Source organism: Macrobrachium rosenbergii, chromosome 50 (genome assembly GCF_040412425.1).
Source record: "Macrobrachium rosenbergii isolate ZJJX-2024 chromosome 50, ASM4041242v1, whole genome shotgun sequence".
NCBI classification, from domain to species: domain Eukaryota; kingdom Metazoa; phylum Arthropoda; class Malacostraca; order Decapoda; family Palaemonidae; genus Macrobrachium; species Macrobrachium rosenbergii.
This window is the reverse complement of record NC_089790.1, coordinates 12,344,556-12,361,930: the sequence shown is the minus strand read 5'-3', so window position 1 is coordinate 12,361,930 and position 17,375 is coordinate 12,344,556. Positions and strand designations below refer to the sequence as shown.

Here is a 17,375-nt window from a genome sequence, read left to right as displayed (position 1 = left end):
TATTCTCACACATTCTTATATGAATAAAACCTTATATTTGTGAATATTAAAATATGTCACGCTTGTTTAAGTGACAAAAATTATATATATACTATATATTTATATATATATATATATATATATATATATATATATATATATATATATATATATATATATATATATATATATATATATATGCAGTCCGAAAGAGAAACCTCGTGATTCTGGATAAAGAATAGGTTTTCCAGTGTGTGTCTCATGTTACACCCGTTGAGCCACTTTCCCCAACAATAGCAGTGATGAAATCGCCAATGCTCCGATAGGTCTGTATAGAGCTTGTTTCTTCCTTTCTGTTTCAAGGATAATAGCATTCTCCCTTGCTCAAATTTTTATTGACGGATACATATAGCCTTTTATTTCTCGAGGTACGTGTCTGTTGTTTGATTAGAGATAAGAATTTATTCATTTCTTCCCTGTTTACTTTTGCCTCTGAGATTGAAGTGATATAAAGCTGTTTCTGGTTTTAGTTTTGTCTTGCTATACTTTTGGAACTGTTTGTGATAATGCACTTTTTTAGGTTCTATTTTGTCTTGCTATACTCTTATAATAATAATAATAATAATAATAATAATAATAATAATAATAATAATAATAATAATAATAATAATAATAATATTCTTTATTTCGGCTCAAGGCCATATACATGGAATATACAAATACAATACACACAATCTAGATACATAAGGTAACATGATTAAAATAATTATCGGCAGTATTCACACAGTTGCTGAAGAAGTAGAAAAATAGAATTCATAATAACGGTAATGACAGTAACTATATGGGAAAAATATTAAAAATGATAACAATAAAAATTACAGGTTGCAGACGATTCATTTCCATCTGGGGACCTTAGGCGGTTACAGAAGTCAGGTCCAGAAGGCTAAATACGAATATTGAACATTGCTAAACTCTACAATGAAACCTTCGTTTTATTCTTTCTCGTTATCCCTCTCCAGTTAAGCCAATTTTGCCAAAATCTGCTACATTGCCCCCCTACTACCGTACTTCATTTCACTGTGCTATATTTGTTTAATTGTTACGTTACCTTTCTGCGAGTATGTCCTTTTTGCCTTATGATGTCACTTACCTCTCTGCACATATCACTAGTTTACTAACATTTTTCTGACAAAATACCTCTTCTTTTTGAAGAACTTTTACTTATTCTGCAACATTTATTCTTTAGTCTATAAAAATACCTGTCTCGTTCTGCACCACTTCTTGATTTCTTACGCAAATGACGTCTTTCATTCTGCTACGATGCCTTGCCAGTCTCGCTGGCACCTTTGTTTCGTTCTATTATATCTTCTCTGCTCATGAGGTCTTCACCTCATTATCTCTCCATGTTTATGACACCTGTATACCTCGGTCTCCCACATAACTTTGTTATATTTAAGCTCCCTTATCTCATTTTACCACATTACGATACATTACAGTTTCTCCTTCTTTTGCCGCATTGCTTTGCTAATTTTACCCCAGTATCTCGATACCACTGACGCATTTTACTACATTGTTCCCTTTGCTCTTATGACACATCTCTGACACCACATCACGATGCCCCTTCATTGAAACTACACATCGTCTCTCCTGTGATGTGGATGATTAACATTCTGCTCAGCTTTTCCAGCAACTGGAAGATGAGAGAGATCCCTAAATAGCCTCGCCCCGGGAGGAAGGAAAAGGAATTTCTGAAGACTGACAGGCAGTACTTGGAATCCCGTGCTTGCGTGCGGAGAACTGGATGCAGTCGTCGCCCGCTTTGGATGTCCTAACATAGGCAGAACTCGAGTTCCTTCAGGCCGCTTCAAAGGGCCTGCGGAGTTTTTTTAGGCTATTCCTTTGTACGGAGGATTGATGTGTGAATAACAAGCAGGTCAGTGTTATAGGTGGTGATATGTTTATAAGCGATGATAATGATTATCGTAGGTAAATATAAACGGGAGATGAACAGATAGGCAGACCTATATTTTGAAAGATACCTGTACTGCACAGGTAATTGGGTATATGCACCCTAAACATGAATAATCAACGAGATTGAAATAAGTAGACATTCAGATAGACAGAGCCAAATTGAAGACAGACTTTGTGTCTTTGAAACACGCATAGATAGACTGATAAATAGCGCGGAAGCAACAAACAGAAGAACAAATTGAGTAAACAGAGAGTGTACATAATGAATGAAGACACCACGACTGTTGAGAGAGTTGCGAAAGCAGAAACCCTATAACTCATTAGATCTTACCGAGAAACAACAACAAAGAAAAAATGAGAGAGAGAGAGAAAAAAAGCAAAGATCGGTCTAGAAGACTACCCAACTCTGAACGGGTCGCTTTGATTAGGCTGGCCTCAGGAGCAACGCCTACAAGTCCAGTCACAAATGGGAAGAGGGAAGAAGAAGAGGAAGAAGAAAGCGCTGAGTGGAATCATTTAAGTCTTCGAGACCCTCTACTCAAGGTCACGGAGCACACACACACACACACACACACACACACACACACACACACACACACATATATATATATATATATATATATATATATATATATATATATATATATATATATATATATAGAGAGAGAGAGAGAGAGAGAGAGAGAGAGAGAGAGAGAGAGAGAGGAGAGAGAGAATGTTTTTACATCTTGAACTGGCATTACAACAAACAGAAGAGGAGAAATAGAAAAAATAAACCGGTATGTCAAAGACAGAGAGAGAGAGAGAGAGAGAGAGAGAGAGAGAGAGAGAGAGAGAGAGAGATTAACGATGTCAAAGCGTAAGGCTGCAAACATTCCTGAGTCCTCATAGCACAAAAAAAAAAGAATAAAGGAAATTCTTCTCGTAATCTGACCTTTATGCTGAAGGAAATAACGACAGCGTCAAGATAACCTTGACCATATATATATGTGTGTGTGTGTGTGTGTGTGTCTTTGGAAAGAGAGCAAAATAATTCAGGTAAAATCAGTGACATGGAGAGGGTACAGCGAGAATGAATAGAGTAAACTTATAAATCAAGAGTAAAAAAGAAGAAGTTTATTCTAAGTAATAGAAAGGGTAAAGTGAGAATGAATAGAATAAACTTATATTTATCTTCTGAAAACAGTTGTTTTGTCACCTTATTAGCGTATATTAGAGTCAAGTTTTTCAAGGCACCACGCATTCGATAAGGTCAGTAGTGACAAACTCCATCCTTGCATCGCTGTCCTCATCTTGCATGCATACTTTTTATTTGCAAGGTCTTCCATGGCGTGTCCATACTGCAGTTGCAGGAGGAACCCTACTCCCCTCCCCCCCCACACACACACAAACAAACACACACACCCAAGCACCCTTCGTGCACAGAAACAGCCTCCAAGCACACAGTAAAAATGGGTAAATGCGATGTTGACTTTTCCAGTCACGTAAGCAATTGTGCTAAGTGAAGCATTTTGGAACTGTTTGTGATTTGGATACGCAGGTGGAGAGAGAGAGAGAGAGAGAGAGAGAGAGAGAGAGAGAGAGAGACGTTTTTTCGGTTTATTAAAACCTTTATCAATGTACGATGACTTGTCATAATTTGATCTGTGTCTAACATGTAAGAGAAAGAATAATCAAATTCCACGTACACAAACTCACTCGCACACACGCATATATACATACATACATACATATAATATATGCATATGTATATATATACTTGTATATATACACACACACACACATATATATATATATATAAATAAATAAATAAATATATATATATATATATATATATATATATATATATATATATATATATATATATACCCTCTTTCTCATTAAGTCTGCTTTTAACCTTCTGTTTTTCCTCTCTTTTTGTTTCCTTTAGACAATGACAACTGGAATCTTAATTATCATCTAAGTATTTGTTAGCGAAAATATCTGCTAATATTAGCAGCCCTCGTCGTTCTGTAAATACTTGCAAAGCTTGTCTTTCAAAAATAACTTGTGAATTGTAATTCTGCAGACAAAATTACTGAATATCTTATTTGGTTCATGCCACTTTTATTGAGTTGTCTACTTCTAAAAGAAGAGATACACACTTCGTCACGTCTCAGTTCGCTGCACCAACCGTAGCGAGGGCAGAGATCGTTGCTTGTCCCAAACAAAACGGAAAACAGGTTCGTTGTTTGTAAACGCTTAGCATATGGGTGTCTGAGTCTGGAAGACTGCTTACGTGTTTGCTTTTGCCGTTAAGAAGCCAGCAAGGTCAAAGCGAACTCACACCTTTCAAATGCCCAGTTGAGGACAGGGGAACAGGCATTGTTTTAATACTTAGACATCACTGATAAATATAGCGAGCAAAGCGGAGCATATGAAGCAATAAGTTAAGCAAAGATAAGCTCGGCGTTGTTTATTTCCTAAAGAAATCAGTGTAAAACACTGACTGCAGCAAAATATGAAATAAGTAGCGATTACCTTTTTATTATCATGTTGTATAAATAATCCCAAATGGTATATTTCGAAGCCTAGGAATTTGAAGCTTAATTCATAAAATATTTCGTTTATGGCTTTGTTATGTTTGTGACGTGCTTTATCTTTGGCTCTTAAATCAAATCAGTTTCTTATTAGACAAAATAAGACTTACTGAATGTGGAAGGCCATCATCCCACACAACTAACGTAATCTCGCAAAAGGGGGAAAAAATATCTTACGTCCCCAAAGAAGTTTTGACATTCCGAGCCATGGCGGTACTGTGGAGTTGAGAGTCTTTCCTTAATGCAAAGCGATCATTTTAGCTCCCTAATCCTATCTCGGCTGATGCCAATGAAATGCAACCGCTAATCCAGTTGCGTTCACTTGGTATTCCTGGCTATATTGGGGCGGTTATAAACTGAACACAACCAGGAGAATGTCCACTCTACGTGCACTGAATCACCAGAACTGAAACGTAGCCTTTGCTGAAGTTGACTTCGGGAGCTTTCTCGTCAGCAGTGGGCCAAGGCGCTCCTAGGAGAGGCCATACAACTGAAATAAGCCTTCTGTCATGTCTTGGAAGTGTCTTGGTAGTTAGATAAACGCCGTAGACACGTAGATAACAGAGAGATATTGGGATACATAACATTAAAGTATACACAACAGAAAATCTTACATAAAAATCAAGGACCAGCCTTAAAGCGTACACTAATAAGCAAATGAATACTTAACTAGCCATTTTAACAGGTCTGCTCTTCTTTTATCATCTCTAATACGGCATGGATTAAAATTAATTTTGGAATTTATATTTCTTTTATTACATCTAAGTATGGCAGACCCCACCGGATAATGGACATCAACACGCCTGCTGTGGGAACACCTAAGGACATCACCGTTCCTAAAATATTCAGGACAAACACAGCATCACTTCAGACCAATGATTCTGACACTGAGAGTCTGGCGTCTAGAAACTTTAGATCAGAAGAGCCCATTTTTAGTAAGTATACTGCTTTACAAGAATGCTACTAAATCAAGTTTTGTTCGGTATCATTTCAGCGTGATAATTTGAGAGGTACAGTTAAGTATACCTTAGTTTTACCAGACCACTGAGCTGACTAACAGCTCTCCTAGGGCTGGCCCGAAGGATTAGACTCATTTTACGTGGCTAAGAACCAATTGGTTACTTAGCAACGGGACCCACAGCTTATTGGGGAATCCGAACTGCATTATAGCGAGAAATGAATTTCTATCACCAGAAATAAATTCCTCTAATTCTTCATTAGCCGGCCGGAGACTCGAACTCGGGCCTAGCGAGTGCTAGCCCACAACTCTACCGACTCGTCCAACGAGGAGCTGAGAGGTACAGTATCCTAGGAACATTAGATCTTACTGAAGCTACTTGCAGTGGCCATGAACCAGGTCTTAATGGTGGATCGTAGTCTATTGTTATGGTCTACCGTTGCTTGGACCAAACTAGCTGGATTGAAATCTTATAGAATGACTTATCAAGATGCGGAAACTACTACTGAATCTAAATCTTATTGGGTGGCTTTTCAGAGCCAATAAATCACATCCCTCGGACTAGAATTTTATAGGAGGGCAACATTTAAAATTTATGGCATGACTAGGGTGATTAGCAAACTACATGTACTGGATTTATATCTTCAAGACAAGGAGCTTTAAGAGCGACTTATCAAGACTTAATTTTCATGGAACGAATTCCCATGGTCAGGAACCACATTTGTTTTACGTAAATGTTCCCGTTCGAGGACTCACTCTCACAGGAATTAAATCTTACGAGATAACTGACCACATCCGGGGGCCATACTTATTGGATTTAAATAATTTGGATTTATTTACCTAGTTGATTTAAATCTTATAGAATGTATTAACATGATCAGAGAGCTCCACTTACACGATTTAATTCTTAAGAGACGACTAACCACCTTCAGGAAACCAAACCATTTCTTTTAAATCTTATTGTTTATTACCCTGTCCAGAATTCACACATCTCGGATTTATATCTTGTGGATTAGAACGATTTACCACGGCCAGGGTACCACGCCCACTAGATTTAAAATTTCAAAGGGCTTGTCATTGGAAAGGAACCATACTTATTGGACATAAATCTTATGAGACAATAATCCTTTTAATTTTCATGTTGTTTGCAAAGAAATACAGGGTACTGTGATGCAGCCTCTATGCCCACGGCCATTTGGTTACTTTTACACTGCATAGGGTAGCAGGAATGATAATATTCCCTAGAATTCTCCCACAGTGAGACTATGGCTGTATTTACCTCGTGTGAACAGGCTCATCTGCCAATTACAGGCAATTTCCTCGCCCAAGGGTGCCACAGCCCTTCCTTTACTCTTTGCTTTGGGGTACATTATAACTGAACTTGCAACTACTGACACTTCACAAGGAAACAGCAGCCCACAGCAAGGGCTGACCTGACATTTGTGGCTATCGTTTACCTGAGGAGATAGGGTCATCTGACAATTTGGACTCATTTCCCCTCCCAAGGGATTCAGAACCCTTTACTACACTCCCCTCAGCCTTGGGATATGGTGCATCAGAATCTCAAGCCATTGGGCAGCAGTGACCATGTAGCACTGCATTCTACCACTATAATATCAGTCAAATTTAATTGACTGACTTATATATATATATTTATATATTTATAATATATATTTATAATATATATATATATATATATATATATATATATATATATATATATATATAAATAAATATGTATGTATATATATATATATATATATATATATATATATATATATATATATATATATATATATATGTATAAATGGGTGTCTTTTAATAGCCAAAATGACGGCATGTCTTTCTATTTTCTCACACTTTTTGGACATGCTTATCACTACATGCCTTTACTCTAGACTGTAAACAAATAAAGCCCTTTCCTTTTATGGTAAGATTCGAACTCGCGCGCACTAATATGAGTGAGGTTACCAAAGCCCATTATTATAAAAAGCAGGATATAATTCAGTTTTAGCTCATACCTGTGGAATTCAGATACATTATACTAGAGCTGGATGCTCCTATCCTCACCACTGTGTTAATGGTCTACTCCAGGACTAGTAAAATGTATCTGAATTTCACACACACACACACACATACATATATATATATATATATATATATATATATATATATATATATATATATATATATATATATGTGTGTGTGTGTGTGTGTGTGTGTGTGTGTGTGTGTGTGTGTGTTTATGAGCTGGAATAGATCTATAGGCCTATCCCCCTTTGATTCACAATGAGGCAAATGGTAACGTTACTCTAACCAGTTTGCTTGAGTTCAAATCCCATCATGAAAAGGAATGGCATCTGTGTTTACTTCTTCCCCGGATTCAAGGTTTGTGGTTGTATTAAGTAGCCATAAAGTTTAGGAAATCGAGAAGATAAGAGGTTATTGCGGCTGTTAAAATACATAGATATCTGATGAAAGTGGCCATTAGATTCCCTGTCACTATCTATCTATATATATATAATCATATATATATATATATATATATATATATATATATATATATATATATATATATATATATATATATATATATATATATATAGAGAGAGAGAGAGAGAGAGAGAGAGAGAGAGAGAGAGAGAGAGAGAGTAGTTATTCGTTCGTATGTATTTTTTTATTATAATTCGAGAGATTTTACTACATACACAAAATCTGGCAACACTGCATCACTGCTGCGTAAAATTCCGGTTTTCTGAAGGGTGCTCGAAAATACCCGCTAAATTTACGTTTTTTGTCGCTTTTGGGCTTTATCTTCCACGTCTAGGCTATCATCTCATCTCCAGTTTACGTTTTTCTTCAATTCGGCGCCAACACGAAACGATCAAAAGCTGTACAGCTTTTCGATCGAACTCTCTCCTTCTTTGTTCGCTTTAATCTGTTAATCATTTTGCCTGTCAATACTTAAAATTGAATGGAATTGCACAACAAGTTCCAAAGCCGTTCAGTGTGCGCCAGTTACTACAGTGAATTACGAAGAAGTGATTCCGAGGTCCGATATATATATATATATATATATATATATATATATATATATATATATATATATATATATATATATATATATATATAATCTTACATTCGTTTATAGGGACCAACTTCGGAAGGTGCATGATAAGTGTTCTTTCATTCACTTTTCCATCTGCGTAGGATGCCTGCTAGATAAATGAGTTTCATTGAAGTTATGCCAGAATGAACTTTTTTTTTTCTAAGATTTTGCAGATAATTTATGAAGCTTGTCTTGTGACAAGCTGACAACTACACCCCGTTTCCTTGTAGGTAACGGCGTGGGTAAAAATCTGTTTGTAAACAAGAAAGATCCAGTTCCCTATTCGGAGTTGGCGAGCCATTGGGTACGTTATGTACGTTCAAAAATAAAAGCAAAAACACATAGTGTAGTATTGTTATTCACGGGCTTAAAACAGACTACAGATCTTGAGACATAACGTATGATCGCCGAGTAGCAAATCAGACCCGCCAGACAAGGAAATATTACAGTATTTACTCGTCATTTCAGGTTGTAAAATTAAGCGGATTACTGAAATTCTTACTCATTTTTCTGTTGCTAAACGGTATCTTGACTGTCAGTCTCGGGTACCTAAATAACGGTTTTCAAACGCAACACAAAGGCTTTGTAAGTGAAGTTATGTTAGGCTAAAAGATACAATAGAAATGCAAGAAAAAATTTTAAAAAGTGGAGTTAGCAATGAGCGCTACATTTGGTGTCGTAGTGAACGACTCCTTGTAGTCGGCGGCGTGCTGCTTTACCTGTAAGTGGAGCCCCCACCTCACCTGCGGCTCAATTGCTAAAGTCAACCAGTCTGTTCAGTTGGGTGAAGTGAGCACACCTTTTCGGTTTTAAGGATTTTAAAGGGCCAACTCACTGCGCGTTTGGGAATAGTGTCGAGAGACCAACTTCCGGTTTTTGGGCTGAAGTTTGTTAAGTGAAGTGTCCTGGATAAACATGATATAGGGATTTATCAGCACGTGAACCAACTCGAGGAAGGGGAGTGTTTTGGGTAAGTACCTGTTTCCTAGTTGAAATTCTTCCAATTCCGCCCACCTGTTTTGTTTTGGCCAAGTCGGGGAGATGCCCATTCATGCCTGCCCCTCCTTCTGACACGAACTCTTTAATGAGTGACCTTCTAGAACGCCCCTTTGTTGACGGAAATGATTTTATTTTCCGCTGGTCGGAAAGGTTTGGGAAGCCTGAGCGACCAACGATGCCTTGTCCAGGTAGAGTAGGCTGGTCTTACTAGTGACTGATTTTAGGGATGTGGGTCAGACAGGTAGCCTAGCCTAGCCTGGTCCGGTCATTTGTTTTTCTCTGATTTGCGAAGGCTGTAGGTCGTAATTGCACTTGTCACAGGATGGCCAGTTTGACCCTGACGTTGCCTGTTAGGTCGTTCAAGTATATTAAACTAACTTCGAATTTATGTCTCTTTTGTTACTGCCTTCCGTTCTTAGACGAAGAAACAACAGTTGTCTAGATATTAATTGGTTAGTTGTGATTAAACATAGGTCTGTGTTCAGTAAGGCTAATTCTGTACCCGTTTTGTTTCAATCTGTCATCTTTTGAGTAGCCTGTGAAGCATGTTACAAGCGGGCCACAGCGTTTTTGGCAAGGAAAATTAATTACATATTTATGAAGTATGGAAACGTACCGGTTCAAACTAGACTCCTTTTCTAGCCAACCGGAATGGTTGATTCATAATGTTCCGCATGAAGTTAGCTACCTAATCCCAGGATTATCAGCATTTGATTCGCGCCATTTCACGAGCAACCTTCGTTCGGTGATGTTGTACTATACCATTTCCGAAAAGGAGAATGAAGATTGCTTTGAATGGGAAATTGTCAATAAGAGGTAGCTTCTTTTACAGTTTAGAAATATAAGCGACCACACTTTTGGGATGGACTCTCGAAACTCGAATGATTATAGTTCATGCAGTTTTTGGTTGCTGACATATAATTGTTTGAAAATATGGTTTGAAAAGGTCAAAATTATCAGTTTCCGCGTAAAGGAAGTTCTTTTGGAACGGATATTTGGCTTTAAAAGTATCCGAAGGATTTTCAAGTCGTAAACTTGAAAAGAATAGGCCCACGTGGTTGTTACTGATAGTCTTACTTAAATTTTTGCTTCACATAAATATGCCCATGTTCACGTATGGATCGGTATGTTTTAGGAGTCTCATTTATAAATGAAGACCAAAAACTGTTTTACAAAGGCACTTGTTGGCCACCAAAGCTAATAAATGAAAGGGGAATCGGATTAGGCCTAGGTGCACCAACGACGTTTAGCCCTACTTGTTGCCTCGACGGAATTGGGAAACTTTCCATTAACTGCTATGACAACTTACACAAACAGTAGAGGGAACATTTCTTTAAAATGGTGTTCAAGAAGGCGCCAGCTTCTGATAATTTTACGGGTTTTCCTATGGAGACTTAGCCTTTTAGGATACTTGCCTTATATAAGAACAGACTTGACTAGCCTAGGATAGGCGTATGCCCATTAACAGTTTCATTCCATACATCTGGAAATTTTCATATAGTGGCTGTTGTTGATTCGCCCCAATCAACTAGCAAAAACAAGCCAGAGCATTTCAGCCTTCAAGTTCGTTCAGTCAGCACGAGAAGGAGAAAGGATGGATATGCCTCGTTGGAGCAACTCGCTGGGTAAACATCGGTGGAGGAACCAGTCACCAAAACAAATGCTTTGAAGAGGCCACCGAGGCAAAACCCATAGTAGCCATCGGAAGCAAAGACCTTATCCGACTAAAAGGTTTTTGGCCATTTAAAAAGCGACTCGACTAACTGCAATTCCATCTTCTCTTTCTTCCCTTTTCATGTGGTTAATCAACTGATAAAGTGAATAGTTGTTGGCTTCCCATGAATAATTCGATGTAATTCCCGTGCATGTTATTTGGTTGTGCGCCTCCGGGTCATTGAGTTCAGTTCAGATTCTCGGTATATACCAGTTTTACGGTGGCTCCAATGCCAACAAGATCTGGCAATAATTGTCTTTAACAGAGAACTTCGTCTCGTTAAATAACCAGAATCAACTGCTGGAATTCCAGTTTAATTTGTAGGGTAAGAATCCAGGAGGTCATTCTTGATGCCCGCTATATTATGTTTTAGTTTAAAAGATAGACTATCTTTTAGAGTGCTGCAAGCTTACATGTTTAACAGTGGACGAAGTTGTTTTGGAGACAGTTTTGATGGTTAACATAATTAAATCTTGGACCTGATAACGAATATCTCGACGACAAAATGATCTGGTTTGGAAAGGACGTATCTGCAGGATACGTTTCATTTCATCGTCTCTGTCTCGTTTTAACGTAACCCCTTGTTGAAGAGCTTTGCTGAAGCCCTTATGCTACGGGTGGCAATTTGAAGGTTGCATGCAGCTGGCTGACCTTATGGGTTCTGTACAACGGCTGTGGTTAAGTTAGCAACAAAAATCCTTGGTACTTTCGGATGTAATGAATGTTTTATTTATTTAGTTTGATTGTGTTTATATTTTTTCTAATGAAAGTTGTCAAGGCACCACTGACTTGGAAGAACTGGGTCACCTTTAAAAAAATCATACCACCAATTTCCTCTCCGTGAGAGGATAAATGCCATGATGTGTGTGTTCGCTAAAATACGTAAGTTCATGAGTAAAGTGATAATTTCAGTGAAAACTGCCCAAGAGTTTGTTCTAGGCCTTGTCAGACGAAAAGGCATTGAATGGTGTCTTGGTAGGAGAGAGAGAGAGAGAGAGAGAGAGAGAGAGAGAGAGAGAGAGAGAGAGAGAGACTGCAACCACTCAGGTTTCAGGTGACCTTGGCCGAGCTTTTAAGGGCCGAGTGCACTTGGACATTGCAGTCTCTTTTTCCAGTTTCTCTCTCTCTCTCTCTCTCTGTGCCGTTTTTAAAGGTAACTATAGCACATGTGAGCTGTAGGCGTGCCAGAGGCGTATGCCTCTGGGTGTTGGCTAACATTGGTTAAGGGTGTAACTGGCCGTTCCCATGCCGTAGACGTATCCATTGGGTGGATTCGCGTGAGGATAGACATAATGCGTTGTAGATTGTCCTTATACGCATACATGTGACTTTTTGTCATGAACAAATGTTTGACAATAAGCTGTGCCCCAAGTATTGGATGGTAATGGTGGTATATGAAGTTGGAAGTATTTCGTCAGGGTCTCTCTCTCTCTCTCTCTCTCTCTCTCTCTCTCTCTCTCTCTCTCTCTCTCTCTCTCTCTCTCTCTCGTAGAATTTCATTTTCTCTTGGTCTTCCATTCTGTCATTAGAAATGCCTTGAATAAAAACAAAGCTTCAGAAAGTGGCAGTGAACAACAATGATCGGAAACAAGGCGCAAAATCTCCAGATCTTTGGCATTCAGTCCGTTCATTCTCCACTGTTTGTCGGTTAGGATTTTGCATTTTACTTTCTTTACAATGTTAAAATAATGCTTTTGCATATGTATAATGTATTAATTTGTTTTTTCTACATACCCACGTGCTGTACTGATCCCCACAAAGAATTGAGCCTTCTAGATTTCAGCCTTCTAGATTTCAGCAAGACATTCGGGATGGGATTACTAGACCTATATATACCATTTCCCACCCTGATTGCTATCTACTTGCAGTGGACGAAGTACCAGGTTATTAAATTTCTTCATAGGTAGATAGAAGCATAATGAGATGACGAAACGTGCGTATATCGTTCCAGCTGGCTTATAATCGAATACGGGACGAGTAGCTCAAGTACCAGTATTCGGCTCAGCCCCGTTCTGTACTCCCGTCTGGTAACTTGGGTGTATCGTTGACTGGGTACGTGATATCATAGCATTGCAGATGTACTGTACAACCGATGAACGATACGGCAGTAATCGCTGTTAACTGGTGGAAGTGTGGCTGTGTATTTCGCGGAACTTGACGAATATTTTGGAGAAATGACGTATTATTACGGTATGGAATTTCGTTGTTAACGCCCCAATTTACTTGAGTTTAGGTATTTCCTTCCAAACCTTTGTAGGCTCTCACATACATTATGCCTAGTAACTCTAAAAAATACTGTTGCCAGAATGAAGTTTTACTGTAAATTTGATATATTTTCAGGTTTCTTGTATTGTAGGCGTTTTTCCCGTTTTTTTCAGACTTCACCTAAATTTCACGACTCTTAGTTGAATTTAGTAATTATACACTGCTTGTTATTTTTACATTACCAGAGAAACAACATCGTCCCGAAAAGAAAAGAAAAATCAAAGTATTTTCTACCTGACGTGTGACTCTGCTTTCTTTGTTGTGGCCCCGACTGTAATCTTACAGATTAACGGCTCGTTGAAGTTACCCAATGCTCTGAATTTGACTGAAGAATTTACCAAACGCTCCCTCTTTTCCAGAGAGGCATTTTAAGATAAGTGGTTGTTTCGATCTCTCTCTCTCTCTCTCTCTCTCTCTCTCTCTCTCTCTCAACATTAAAATGATACGCAGTGTGGTACCCTTGACTTACTTTGCATCAGAAATAAAAACAAACGATGCCGTATCAAAATGACCCAACGAAAAGATTATGGATCATGATCAGTGATGTTTGTTCCTCTCGTGAGGGTTAGCCTCTCTTGTAACTGAATAGTGTTGGTGTAAAATCACAACGATCCTATTTCTAACGCGTGAGGAACCTTTGTAGCTCTCACGGCCGAGAACTCGCTAGACCGTGGTAGCTCCGTAATCGGTGAAAGACCGGCATTTACCCCAAGTACCAGAATTATATTCTTTTCATGTTTATCAATCTTATTGCTAATGTATGTCATTATATAAAAAGATACAGGAAGAAGATTTAAAGGACCACTTACACCTCTTAAAGCAAGGGGTTCAAAGAATTTAAAGCCCTATGAGAGAAAGGGAAAACAAAGAGGAGGGAATAATGTGAGTGAAGAGTGTAATCCAGAACGTTAGGCAGATGTGCACGGAGCTTTGAAGGAGCATGGAAAGCGCTCATAATAATTGCGATTAATTGACGTTTACTTTGTGGAATATGAACCATGTACATACAAATAAGAAAGAACACTAGACTTGTTTTGCTTGTAAGAAAGAAAGATTGTGAGAAATTAAATCAGACATCGGCAAAATTGGATTTACCGGTGGCTAAGCAGTCCTCCATGGACTACTGAACTCCTAGAAACAAGCTTCAGTCCGCTGATAATTACCTGTAATAAAAAAGTTATAGTTTAAGCAGTTGTACTAAGGGCCGGGCAACGCGGAGGCGTTAATTAATTAGAGCGGAAACTGGAGATGAGTAATTTTCTCAGATTTTCTTGTTTTGTTTTACGCGTTGAGATTAAAGGTTCCAGTCTTATACCTCGCCGTTATTTTCCTGATAAAAGTCTCTCTACGATATTTGATTTTTTGTAATCACGGATTTCGTGTTCTTTTTTTATATTGGGAAGGTAATGACTTTTAGGCGTGTTTTGTGTGATTATGTGCACATTTTAAATCGTCATAACAATTGAATTTCCGTAGTGGGTAGGAGGGTAGTGCCGCCTGTCACCTTAAGGGTTGCACCGCAGGCATTACTGAAGGGTGTTTGCAGCATCCTATCAGCTCATAGCTTCATCCACCTTTTAGCCTTTTACTTTACCTCCATTCTTGATTCCTTACTTCAGTCTTGCTGTCCAACCACTCTAACTCCTCCTTTTCACCGTCTTCTGTGCTAGTGCTAGGCTTTAGAGCCTAGATTTTAAAAATCATCTTCATTGTAAATGAAATGTCTTAATCTATACTTCTTGATTCACATGGCCTAGATTGATCAGTGGCATGCTGTAATAATATTTAAAAAACCTGTTCTTCTTGGATATGCAACCTACTGTGGTAGAAGATTCCTTTTGGAAGAAGAAGAAGAAGAAGAAGAAGAAAGCATCCTGATTCCTCCTCCACCACCTCCTCTCGCGAAGTAGCTACAGGGAGAATGTCGTTGAGCTTGCTTCCCCGTTATGTCATATTTGACCTCAAACCTTCATCAGCACTTCCTCTCTCTCTCTCTCTCTCTCTCTCTCTCCGGAAATGCCGAGATGTTAACATTCTTTTTAATTATTCTCAGGTTTCAAGTTCCCTTGTGAAGGTAATGTCATAGTCTCATGTGGACTTTTGTTCTATATTCATCCCTTCATAACTGAATTAATTTTACGTAATAAGTCATTAATGCTTTGAAATATTAGCTCACTGGATTTTAATGCCGGAATTATCGACTGTCTCTACATCTCCGTTGTGTGATGGGTTTCATTTACGCAAACTTGATGCCATCAGCTTCTTTCTTCTAGACTTTACTTCTCCCTGGTTTTCGGTAGGTCTCAACCTTTTTTAGTTTTCTGTAAAAGAAAACTATTGTGCCGGCTTTGTCCGTCCGCACTTTTTTCTGTCCGCCCTCAGATCTTAAAAACTACCGAGGCTAGAGGGCTGCAAATTGGTATATTGATCATCCGCCCTCCAATCATCAAACATACCAAATTACAGCCCTCTAGCCTCAGTAGTTTTTAAAATTTTATTTAAGGTTAAAGTTAGCCATAATCGTGCTTCTGGCAACGATATAGGATAAGCCACCACCAGGCAGTGGTTAAAGTTTCATGGACCACGGCTCGTACAGCATTATACCGAGACCACCGAAGGATAGATCTGTTTGCGGTGGCCTTGATTATACGCTGTAGCGGTTGTACAGAAAACTCGATTGCGCCTAAGAAACTTCGGCGCATTTTTTACTTGGTTTTCTTTGTTCTCTTCGGTTGTATATACGTATGTACATATATATATATATATATATATATATATATATATATATATATATATATATATATATATGTATATTAAATTATATATATAATCTTGTATATGGAAAATTTACGTGATTGATTTTATATGCACTTTACACAGACAGACCCGTTGAAACTGAAAAGGGTTCTTCCATGTATCGAGCATCTCGCCAGTCTGCGCATGCGTAGCGGCAAAAGTCTTCATCAGAAGAAATTAGTAACAGTACACTGTTAAGTTACGCATGGAGCATCCCACCATCATGTAACGCAAGGATCAGTCACTCCCTTCAGGAGCCTCTGCTCGTCGAAGGGATTCTCTGAATACTAAGATGCTAGGTTTCTAGATGTCTATATAAGCTTCCCCTACTATATTTGTTGCGAGATTTTAATACTTTGTCTTGACTTTTTATTTTTTATTATTGAAGTAGAGGAACTTATTTCTCATTGTCTGTATAGTATTAGAATTATTGTAGTTTTAGGAGACATTTTACTTAGAGCTTGTTGATTGACAGCTGAAATTGAATAGCAAAGTTTGCTGTCAATGAATAAGTGAATATTCATTTTTTGGCGATTGCGTAGCTCAGAAATTTCTTAGGGCCAGTTGGCCGTCATATATATATATATATATATATATATATATATATATATATATATATATATATATATATATATATATATATGTATATAATGGCAGTTTTAAAAGTGTAGACAAGACCAAACGTCTCCGCTGTCAGTGATTTTGTAGTGTTCGAGAAATATAGGGACATCAACGAGCACCGATAACAGTTTCCAGATAAGGCTTCAGATAACAGTTGCCTGAATAACAGGGCCTGTGTGGCTGTAGACGCCGCCTGACACGACACCAGAGTGTCACTTGAGTGTGTTTCGACATCTGACGATAAATGTTTCATTGTCACGAATCTCATGGAAGTCGCTTCATGAGGAGCGGTATTTTTTATTTCATTGGATTACTTACTTACTTACTTACTTACACACACACACACACACACACACACACACACACACACACACACACACACAC

At 38.2% G+C, this 17,375-nt stretch overlaps 2 protein-coding genes across 13 annotated transcripts in view; one reads left to right on the top strand and one right to left on the bottom strand.

Annotated features, from left to right (window-relative positions):
• DCTN6-p27 (dynactin subunit 6) overlaps positions 1-4,932 on the bottom strand; it is a 30,172-nt gene extending 25,240 nt beyond the window's left edge. The window contains exon 1 of one of the 3 annotated variants that reach the window (XM_067093821.1): positions 4,707-4,932. In XM_067093821.1, coding sequence (XP_066949922.1) covers positions 4,707-4,738 — 32 coding nt within the window. In that variant the 5' untranslated portion in view covers positions 4,739-4,932. Of the gene's footprint in view, positions 1-4,470; positions 4,500-4,639; positions 4,672-4,706 lie in introns of those variants that run through there. The other 2 variants (XM_067093822.1, XM_067093823.1) reach the window with 2 other exon arrangements.
• A 4,359-nt stretch (positions 4,933-9,291) lies between these two features.
• Positions 9,292-17,375, top strand: part of LOC136832604 (epidermal growth factor receptor kinase substrate 8-like) — a 190,436-nt gene continuing 182,352 nt past the window's right edge. For 3 of the 10 annotated variants that reach the window (XM_067093800.1, XM_067093798.1, XM_067093796.1), the window contains exon 1: positions 9,365-9,566. The gene's annotated coding sequence lies outside the window, so the exon portion shown is untranslated. Of the gene's footprint in view, positions 9,567-17,375 lie in introns of all 10 variants that reach the window. The other 7 variants (XM_067093805.1, XM_067093801.1, XM_067093803.1 and 4 more) reach the window with 6 other exon arrangements.